This window comes from Apis florea, unplaced genomic scaffold, assembly GCF_048593485.1.
Source record: "Apis florea isolate Af1SG1 unplaced genomic scaffold, ASM4859348v1 contig_2492_pilon, whole genome shotgun sequence".
Lineage (NCBI taxonomy): Eukaryota > Metazoa > Arthropoda > Insecta > Hymenoptera > Apidae > Apis > Apis florea.
The window spans coordinates 6,037,501-6,049,609 of NW_028256593.1; the positions used below are offsets into that span (position 1 = coordinate 6,037,501).

General features: G+C 26.8%; 1 protein-coding gene across 1 annotated transcript in view; it reads right to left on the minus strand.

The window, feature by feature from the left end:
• The window catches only part of LOC100868173 (uncharacterized), a 19,029-nt gene extending 11,464 nt beyond the window's left edge, over positions 1-7,565 (minus strand). The window contains 3 exon segments of the mRNA XM_086905763.1: positions 2,205-2,439; positions 4,297-4,514; positions 7,425-7,565. Coding sequence (XP_086761889.1) covers positions 2,205-2,439; positions 4,297-4,365 — 304 coding nt within the window. The 5' untranslated portion in view covers positions 4,366-4,514; positions 7,425-7,565.
• Between the last annotated feature and the right edge of the window lie 4,544 nt (positions 7,566-12,109).

Sequence of the window (12,109 nt, forward strand, 5' to 3'; positions counted from 1 at the left end):
TGCTCGATTATCAGATCTCTAAAAGAAGAAGAGGAGGGAGAAAAGAAAAGAAAAAAAAAAAAGAAAAAAAAATAAAAAAAAAAAACTATGCAATAAAAACTTTTACGTGTAGTATATTTGCAATAGGTGAGTCAGGTTACGCGTTCGTACATTACATTCCGGCATCGCTCGTTTTTGTCTATATAAATGCAATTATCTTCCAAATTGTTGTTGTTACACATTTAGAAAATATCGCATCTCCGTTTCTATAATCCGAGTTGTTTTTCATGTGTGTCTCGAACGAATTTAATCGTTATATACGATCCATTTTACATTTATATAAAACTCTACCTTTTCCTCGAAATAAATTAAATTGAATTAATTATATTTATTTTGAAATCACATTTATTTTTCGAATAACGAACAGTTTTGGGGGACATAAATTATTTATATTTATCAATTAAAAAATTGTGTCTCGTTAAACAACGATATTAATAAAATATCGGTAGAAAGATGAAAGACAAAGAAAGTCAGTCCAAACGGTATATAAAGTTAGATATAATATAAACGTAAATATAAGTTAAGGTTCAACTGTTTCGTTTATATGAACTAAGTAAATCAAGGATAAGAATCAGATTCGGATTATCTATTTGATTCGACGATCGATAATCCGGAAAATTGTCGTCGATAATTTATCGCAAATATATACATATGTAAAATTCGAAAACTCGAAATCCGACCCCACCGATTATGCGTTAAAAAAAAATTGCACGATACGCGATACTCTTTTATTTGATTCAATAAAATCGTTAAAAATCGAATCGAAACAAAGCTACTTTTTCTACGAGTTTATCTAAAATTTTACACCGATTAAATATTAAAGTATAATATATATATATATATATATATATATGTATATACAATATTATATTCATACAATATATATATACATTATATAATATTATATATATACATATGTATACAATTATCATTACGATTAATAAATTTCTACTTGGAGATATAAAATCGAGATTTTATCTCATCGCATGCTTCAAAAAGGAAAATGCATATATATATATATATATCGTAGGATACATCGACTAAACGGTTAACACGACATTTTTGATGAAACGCGAAATGCATACGTATTACCTGTATATATATTCGTATTTTCAAAAGATTTTACTCGAGCATTATCGCATCCATATATCTATACTCACGACGAATGCATTACACGTAGGTAAATAGTGTACATACGTACATACGAAACTAATTTTTTTGCATTCTGTCCCTTCGTTTTATATATATTTCTTCCGACGATTAATTTCATTTCGTTGGAATTTTACGGGAGGAAAAAAAAAAAAAAAAAAAATTTTAATATTAAACGAATAATTGTGCTCCTATATTTTTATCTATGATAAAAACGAAAAATCGATCGAAGCAAAAATATTTAACTTCGAACACAATGTAGGTACGTATTAAGCGTAAGACAAATAGGGAATAATGACACAAAGTTAAAAATAATAAGAAATTAAAAACATTTGAATCGATCGAGTATAAAAAAAAAAAATGAGTTTCTTCGAGATTCGAATTCGAATATTATAAGAATGAAACGAATAAAAAAAAAAAGAGAAAAAAAATGAAGAAGCGCGAAGAGCGATATTTCGATCGCAGAATGTCAAAATCAACAATGTTGAAATATTTATAATTCAATTTTTCTTCTGTTGAAAATTCGAGATATTATATATCGAAAAATCGGTGAAATTATTCGACTAACAATAAACAAGCGTTGATAGCTATATTATATTATACGATGCATTCGAATATCAAATTCGTACCTGATAAAAGCTGAATTAGCGCGTTGCAAACGAAAAAGAAAGAAATCAGAGACGAAGAATAAAATAGAGAAAAAAGAGAAACGAAAAGTGAAGGGATAAAAAAAAAAAAAAAAAAGGAGCGAAAACCGAATACCTGTGTGAGAGACGTTCCAATATCATTCGAATAAATATTCGACTAACAGTTTTCGATCGAGCATAACACAGGCACAATGGTTGAACGTAAAAAAAAAAAAAAAAAAAAAAAAAAAAAAAATGCAACGAAAGAAGAAACGTGTGATCCGTTATCGATAGTCGAGACGAAAAACGATGCGTGGGTCATCAAAGCACTGCGGAAACTCGGGCATATACGATATTATTTAGATATCTGTATATATACGAATTTCATACCTGATTCCTCGATGGAAAGCCGCTCCATCAGCCACTCGATGAGATCGTAACCTGCAACACGCAGGCAGCCTACTGTAGTGTCCTGGCCGTGATGGCCGCTTACGCTTACTCCACAACGCAGGTACCGATGGCACTCACCCATGAAAGCCGAAGGAATTGAGGTGAGAAATTGTTTTTGGCTGCGCACGGGTACCCCGTTCTCAGGGTCTTGCATCTCCCGCACCAGCCCCTCCATCTGTAATAAACATAGTCGATCGATCGATCATCGTACGCTTCGGTTACTCATTTCTTTTTAATTTTACCAAAAAATCTTTTCCACTCTTTTCCGCTCTTCTTCTTCTTCTTCTTCTTCTTCTTTTCCTTTCTTTCTTTCTTTACAAGCTAATAAAACACGCATACGATACGTTACGTACATCGTTTTCAGCTATTTTTAATCACTCGAATCATCGATACTTGGCCCCATCGCACGAAATAGAAATCCTTGATCGAGGAAATATTGCGAAATTCTAATCTCGCGACAAAATTTTTCCCTGAATATTTTTCCATAAACGTATCATAGATATCCATCATTCATATCGTGAATTTGATACGAATATATCCTATCGTTGCTCACTTGCTCAACGTTCATCGTCGAGTATCGAAATTTGAGAAAGAATTAAAGCTCGATGCAGCCTCTTCTACCCTCTTCAACTATATAATAAAGTGGATGTGGTATATACGCGATTCTCGTAACATTAAGTGAAAAAAATCAATTAAGAAGAAAGAAAGAGCAAAGAAGAAACGAAGATCGGCAAAGATTCGATCGATGACGAAATGAAATCAGCAGCGATCATTATGAATGGAAAGTTGGACGAATTTCGTAATCCCTCTTCTAAGATCATCGTATAACTATATAAAATATATATCGACGAATCTACCAACAATTATTACGCCGAGTTCATTACGCCGATCACAAGGATTGCTTACAATACGCACGCGCTCCGCCAACATGGAACAATCTAGGACATCAAAACTACATACGACTTTATCGATGTCAATCGACTCGAGCTTGACATACGCTCGCTACATCTTGAAAAGGAAGTTACAATATAACACACGTTGCTACCTATATACTATATCTATCAAGTCAAGATCCATACATATCGACGAAAAATTCGAGATTGATTGGCTAGCTACTTGACTCGTAGAGAGATATATATCTCGATGTATTTTTTTTTTTTTTTTTATATTCCTTCCAGTATTAAAGGAATATAATTTATATCAAATTTATACAAAATTCTCTCGCGATTATTCAACTATTCCTATTCTTGGTAAATATAGTATATATTTCTATTTTAAATATATCCTCTCTCTCTCTCATTTTCTTTTAATTCATTTAAAAAAGAATATATCTTTTGGCTCGTGAAATAGAACATTTTTTCATCTCGTTAAATTGATTTGATTTTTTTTGATCGTAATAACGATAAATATACGGTGTTATTCTCGATTTCAATAAAATTATTTCCCATTAAAATACACGTGTAATTTTATTAAATTACATCGTATTAATTCTTATATGTCATAAAACAATTCCACTAACGATTCCAGGGAACGAAACGCTTTCCTTTTTTTCCCTCCCTCTTCTCACCTTTTTCATTACGGAACGCTTGTATATCTTTAGCTAAATAATTTTCTAAATATTGAAATTTTTTTCTATACCGGATATTTACATTTGAATTCCATCAAGAATTAAACGATCCACCTACGAGTACATGCATATACAATACAATAACGTAGAATTTAGTCGACCTGTAGTTCGCGTTCACTTCTTACGATCTCATTACTTTATCATTTTTTTTACCATGATGTTCAATGATTATTATCATACGATACAGATCGCTGAATTCTTTTTATTTTCGAATAAATAAATCGCGTTATAATAAAAAATAAAATGGGCCTCGAACACGTGGAATTGAATTATAAAGAAACTATTATATTAATTCTTATCGATAAATATTATAAGATTAATAATAATTCAACGTTGGAACGATTAATTTTTAGATCATTTGCGTTCCGCGTGTAACATTGAATGAAAAAAGAAATTTATTATTACCTTGTCGAAGGCGCAAGGCCTGTGAACGCTTGGCTCCTTTTTCTGTTGTTGATTATTAGAGGCCTCCATCGCGATCGAGGCGGCCCTCTGCGACGCTGGCAGGAGCTGTGACGATATCGATGGCGGAGGGGGCTGGGGAGTTGGGCCGGAGACGGGTCTACCCGAACTCCATGGGGCTCTAGCCCCATCCCATCACTCCAGTCACCCCCGCACGCCCACTGAAATTTTTATAATAAATTATTCTTTTCACTTTTCGTTTTTATCTATAAATATGTTTAAAATTACAAATAGAAACGATAAAAGCAACGATAAAAACAATATGGATAATATAAATTTAAAGCTGACTCCATCTAAATCTTATTACGTATTATCGTCTTTAAATATATGCTCTCGTAGTGTCGAAACTACATTTTTATCACGGAAAAAATCGATTTCGAGTCTTTTTCATGTATTCTTCATTTTCATACATGATAATATAAAATAGAATTATGTATAAAATGATTGTAGCGTATAATATATCATTTGACGACAATGTATCGAGACAAGAATACGTAATAAGTATAAATCTTAGTTAAGAAAAAGTTTCAAAAAAGTTTAAGGTTAAATCTTAAGTTTTAGAAAAAAAGACCAATTAATACGCATAAATTAATTCATCGATAGTGTTTAATATCTTTTACTCATTTACTCAAATTTTTTGACTAAGAAAATTTCAAATTGGTAATATGTTACGACACATTACGGATTCAATGCATAGAATGATCGTTTTTAAGAATCCAATGGATAGTCTCCATTTTTGTGTGTGTGCGTGTCGATAATATCTATAAATAGATAGAACGAACGTTTATCCTAATAATAAGTAAAAAATGATTCTAAAAATATAATATACATAAGGATTTGGTTCTATGTAATAAAAATATATCGTGAATGCAAATTATGATTTATAAGAATATAATTGAGAATCGAATCAAAATTTTTACGTTCGTGAATAATAGAATGTTCTGTATTTTATTTTCAAGTTTATTCTATGTCGAGTCTCAATTCATAATTCGAGTCTCATGGCTGAGAAGAATGTTTTTATAATCTGAACTATTCGAACAAACTTTCTTACTTTAATATTTAGAATAATTTACACAATTTCCCAACCCACTTTTATTTATATATATATATATATATATATATTTTTATATAATTTTTTATTTATATCTGTCTTGGTATTGTAATTGAATATATAATCGATTTATTAAATTATTTTTAAGAACGTTTCGATACAACATCTTATTCGTACTTTCTATAATAAATTTCAATTTCAATTTTCTTATATACTTATAATGACAATGTATAATCCAATATCGTTACTATGATTATCCGATAAATTAAGCAATTTCCATTTTATAAATTACACGCATTATATGATCGATTTATTCAAAAATATTCGTGTTGTTAGAAATTTGTTTAGAAACTTTTTTTTTTTTTTTTTAGAAAGTTTTTTTTTTCTTTATATGAAATTTTTATATGCATACGTATAATTCATCATAATATTAAATATTTCCCTATTTAGTTTAGAAATATTTTCTATTCAGTTTCTAACATATTTATTTCTTCCTTATTATTTTCTCCGTATTACGTTATGATTATAAAATAAAAAATGTAAAACCAATTGATAAATATTTATTATTTAAATATTATAAAAATAAATGTAGACATTGCATATTTTTCCTTTTTGTTGCACATTTATGTATATAAAAAATCCGTGTTTGAATATTTTCGTTGGATACCAGCGATATAAATATATAATGATACATATACATATACACATATTTATCAATAAAAATCACGAAATTAAAATATGGCATTTTTATTAATCGTTGTGTTCATGGAATTCCTAATTATTATGCACAATTGATAATTATTTATAGACATCATCATTCGTATTTTAAATAAAAAGACTTATAAACTAAAGTGGAAATATAAAATCAAACTAACGATAAAAATACGTTATTAATTTTGCCATACAAATTGATAATACTTTAATTATATGAAATCAATATCTCTCTTCGATGTTTGCATTTTATTATATTATTTGATAAAATTTTATAAATAATACGTGCTAATAAAATGATAATTAAAAGATTTATATATTCGTATCGTTTCATTTTCATTGAATCGTTACTATAGCAATGGCGGTACTATAAATACATACACGCCAACAATGATGATTCGTTGAAAGCGAAATTGTATTCAATCTTAAAATCGTATTTACGAGAAATCTCGAGTATAAATTTACAATGGCACCAAGATTTTGAAATAACCATACCATATATATATATATATATATATATATATATATATATATATATTCAAAAAGAAAGATCAATAAAAATTCAATATCAATTTAATTTTTACTTTTAATAGTTTTCAACTTTAACACATTTGATTAACACATTTTCCCATGTTTTATCCATTTTGGAAATGCGCGTCGAGAAACTGCGTCGTGACCCGGTTCACTTTCTTTAAGCTTTCGTTCATCGTCGGAATACGTGGTCGATATTTATTGCAGCTTCTTCGTATGATATTCATTTTTCACTTTTTCTCACGAAAGAAAAACTAACAGGAGAAAAGTTTATCACACGATACACCTATCTGATATCGGATACAGATTTGACACTTTTCGAAAATCACTTTTCTTAATTTATCGTTTATTCGATTTCATAATTTCATTGATTAGTCAATATTAAACTCAAAATCAATCGATTTTATCATAAAACAAAAGATAATAAAGAAAGAGAAATAAACGTTAAAAGTATGTATACAAATATCTATTACACCGATAATATTTCTTGATAAGTATGGGAAAAAGCGTTGTTGAAAGAGACGATGATATGTCCTTGACATAGAACGCGTGATATACGCGTGAAAATTCAAGGAATTTTGTCACCAATAATAAATGGATAATTTAATATAGCGAATAACTTTCGCGCACAATAAAATGAATAAAAGATGAAAGAATAAACAGGCGGAAACAAAACAACAAAAAAATCTCTCGGATTAAGTTTGGTCGATGATCGCATTTGTAAATTGCACTACAATCCAATCGGAAATTCAATCACAATGTGATAATTATTACTCACTCGACGATTCAGGGCAGTGTAGCTTCATATACGCGTCTGGTAATGTGTATCAGGCCATTGGAACACGAACGAGCTCGCGGCCTTTCTTCCGCAGCTTCGAGTCTAAAGCCACCGTCCGCACTATATGCCGTCGAAACAGCACCGCGCGCGCACACCCGCGCTACACCATTCTCAATACCAAAACCAGCACCACCAGCAGCACCGACGCCAGAACCAATACCAACCACGACAGCGACGCCACTAACGCTTCTATACCAAGCATATTTTCAACGGCTATGATGACTGCCGCTACTACCGGCTAGACGAAGACGGAGCTAGTCAAGGTGGGGAAGATAGATACAGGACTAGCGACACTAAAGGAGAAAAAAGGAGAAAAGGAAACGATTGGTCAGGAAAATATTTTGTTGGGTTTCGTACCGTTCTTCTACGAAATTTTTGTATTAATATACACTACGTATATCCGTGTATATAGAAATCCATGCTGAACACATGCATACATGTATACACGTTGCACGCTCCTTTTCTCTATTAATTACATATATATTACACATGTATGTATACGAATTGTCACGTTCCTCAAAATGTAATACACTATTGCACGCAAAACACAATCGCGCACTACCAACACATTGATCTTTTCGAACGATTCACCGCATCACTTTTCACCATGTTTATGTTATGCTGTTGACCGAGATAAAACACACTTTATTAATCACACTGATCTGTCAGTGATGATATTGTATTCAAATTTCGATATCATCAAGTTTCGCGGAGATCGAACCCTGCAGCAGACATTTCGTGATCGTTGTATAGAAGCTGCTCGGTTCAACTTCGGATATTCTCGTGTTTGTTCGTCAACCGTTACCGCGCACTTTCGGCCGAGAATCGAAGTATCTCGGCATCACTTGAGACTTTCCACAGCCTCCCTGTCCGTTCGATTCTGTCACCCCTTCAGCGAGCAAGCAGATCGCACGGTTTCTCTTGACTTTATCGATGACAAATGCATATAAAGAGAATTCTATAGTTTATATTATATACCATATATACGTGCGCGCGCGCTCTTTTATATAAATATGTTATATATTAGTAGGAAGTGTGTGTGTGTGTGTGTGTGTGTGTGTGTGTGTGTGTGGTGTGTCTACATGTATGTAAATTATAGCAGAATAATAAATTTCGTTTTTGTATTATATCTTTTATTATTTTTCAATTTTATGAATAGTATATAATGCTTTCTAACAAATTTTTAAATAATATTTAAAATAAAATTATATCTTATCCTTGGCATTATAAAAGTCAAATAATTTTTTTTAACAAATTATACATATTCTTATAAAAAACATTTCACTTATTTTATATTTGTCACGAAATGATTCATAATATTTTATTAATCTTTTATCAATATTGAGATACTAGTAATATCTTTATTTTATCTTCTTTAAATATTCTTTTATTAATATTCAAAAGAGGAAATAAAATATGGATAACAATAATAAGCAATAATAATTTTTTAAAAATATTTTTTTTAATTGAATAAAAAATATTATGTAATATGAAATAAAATATAATATATATTTTATATCATAGTTTATTTATATGTCACAAATTTGTGTAATACAATACATTCGTGTCGAAGTACATTATATATATTTATTTATTCATTTGTAAATGCCATTTTATTAATACAATTAAGTTTTTATTAAATCTATAGTTCAATTTAAATTGAATTTATTCACCTATAGAATTATTCACAAATGATATATTTAAATACAATATTTAAAAATATTTATTTAAAAATTTAAAAATATTTATTTAAAAATTTAAAAATATTTATATATATACCAATACATGATACGATATTATAAATATATATTTCTTTTTATTTTTTTTCTATACATGCGTATACATATATATACATGTAAATTATCTTTAGTAAATTATCTTTGTCGTTGATTATTTTTTTAATTTAATATAATATGTGTATATATGTATATACTATACATATATAGTACAAAATTATATATTTATAAGATGAATGCCGAATGTATAAAATCTAATATTTTATTGATAAACAAATAGTTGAATAATGATAATTTTATAAGATTTAAAAAACTAAAATCCAATTTGATAGAATAAAAATTGACTATATAAAAACGTACAATCTTGATAAAAAATTTCAAGAAATGGTCGAAATCAAATGTATAACAAATGTAATGTTAATAATTAAATTACAATTGATTTTCAATTACCGTGCAACACTAATACGATAAATATACATGTATATATACATGTAGATAATATCGAATTATATTATAGATAATATCATGTTAAGAGAATTTTCAAACAACGAGTTATTGTCAAACGTTAAAAAAATATATTATAAGTATGACAAATATCGACTTCAATCGATGTTCAATCTACATATAATATTTGCTTGTAACCTTGCAATATGTTCTTTATAGCAAAAATTTATTAATAGTACATTTTTGTATTTTTTTCATTCATAGATTTAATATAAGATTAAATATATAGTTCTTGTATTTGAAAAAAAATTTTATATAAAATATTCCAAAAATTGGAAAGATAAGAAACAACAAGGAATAATTTCTATTGGTTCTACCTGACCTTGACACATCAATGACGTCACAAAAGTCAGTAAGCTATAATTACATATATCTTTTTTATACGTTTTGCTCATGTGAGATATTCTTTGTCAAATATCTTAAATATTATTAGTAATATAATAATTATCTATAATTGTCGTCTATATATTACGTATTCGTATTAGTTCTTGAATAAATATATAAATATATATTTGCGTGGAAAATGATTAAGAAAAAGTTGGTATCTTTATAAAAATAAAATGTAATATTTTATTAAAAATTTATTTATTATTTTATTTCTATATTTTTAATTTAAACAAAAAATTATTTTTAATTATCTTATATATTATAGAATATTTTATTTTATTTATGCAATATTTATTATCGTCAATATATTTTTAATCATATATTTAATATATTCAAATAATTTTTAATATTTCATTAAAAATGATTCGTAAATGATTTGAAATAGTTTTTATATTTTACATTCGTTTATAAATGTATGTAATTATTTATATTTAAATTATATAATTATTAATATATAATATTAATAATAATTCTATATAATATCAACAAACTTCGTATAAATCATGCTTATTCAAAGTAATTGTACATATAATTCAAAAAAGATAATAATTAATAACATTGTACATTGGAAATTTTTAGGTTATTGTTATACATTATTGTTTCCAAGGATCAGCAATATCATAATAATAGTAATATAACTTGTAAAAATAATAAAAGTAAAATTTTATGCATATCATTTCATGAAACATGTGACAATGTGATTATTGTGGTTTAGCTAATGATTCATTATATATTTTATACTTCTCTTTTCTTCTCATAAGCAAATAATTAAAACATTCTTTTCATTTTTAATTTAATCAATAAACTATATATATTATTTCATTTTATTTTGATGTCTTATTCTTATCGATCAACATCAGACACATAATCAAATTAGATAAAGTTAACGATGGTAAATTAAAAGAATTGCTGAAATGCAAGTTGAAATCAAAATTGAAAAACTTGTGAAAGAATTTATTGAATATAAGTCTATTTGTATTAGTTTATTTTGTTTCTTTCTTTTTTCTTTTTTTCGTATTAACATTTTTCTATTTTTTTAATACTTTAATAACATATTTCAATAATACATTGCATCTTTAAAATATAGAATTACAGTAGTATAATATAATAATATATAATTATAACAAAAAATTATAATTCTAATAGTATAATATATTATTTATTTATAAAATTAATTTATTATTAAAGCTATAATAATTATTATATTTATTTATTGTTATTTGTATTATATATATATATGTATAAAATTTAATAATGATATTGTTATTACACAATATTGTAATTACATAATATCATCAAATATAATTATTTTACATATTTGCTGTATATAATGAAAAAAAAGAAAAAAATTGATTAATCTATATACAAAATATTCAAAATAATATAACCAATTAACTCTTGTGTAATTTTATGTATATAAATATTGTAAGTGAAATAATATTAAGAGTATTATTGTTAGTTAAATATATAGATATAATGTCAGTTAAGTCAATTAATTCAAAAAACAACATAAATTCATTTTTCACTTTTGTTAATACAACTTTTTCCAATAGAATTAATTAATTTCTTTTCTTTAAAAATATAAATATAAAAATATACTATTTCATCAAAAGCAAATTTCTTTATAATGATTATTATTCTATGCAAAATACAGCACAAAATAATTTATTCTTAATTGTCAATTACTTATTGATAAAGTAAATATATTACAATTCATTATATTTATTCGATAATATTGAACATTTTATAAAATAATTACCTTCCATTTTTTATTACATTGTTTCGAACATATTGTATATTTATTCTATTTCTTATATATTATATTAAAATTTTTCTATATATTTGTAAAAACAATTATATTATGTCAATATTATCAAAAACAATAACGTTATGTCAATTTATATCTAGCAATTAAATCATAAGATCATAAATACATAATTCATAATTCATTTCAAAGATATATAGAGTATTTATATTAATATATTATATTAATATTAA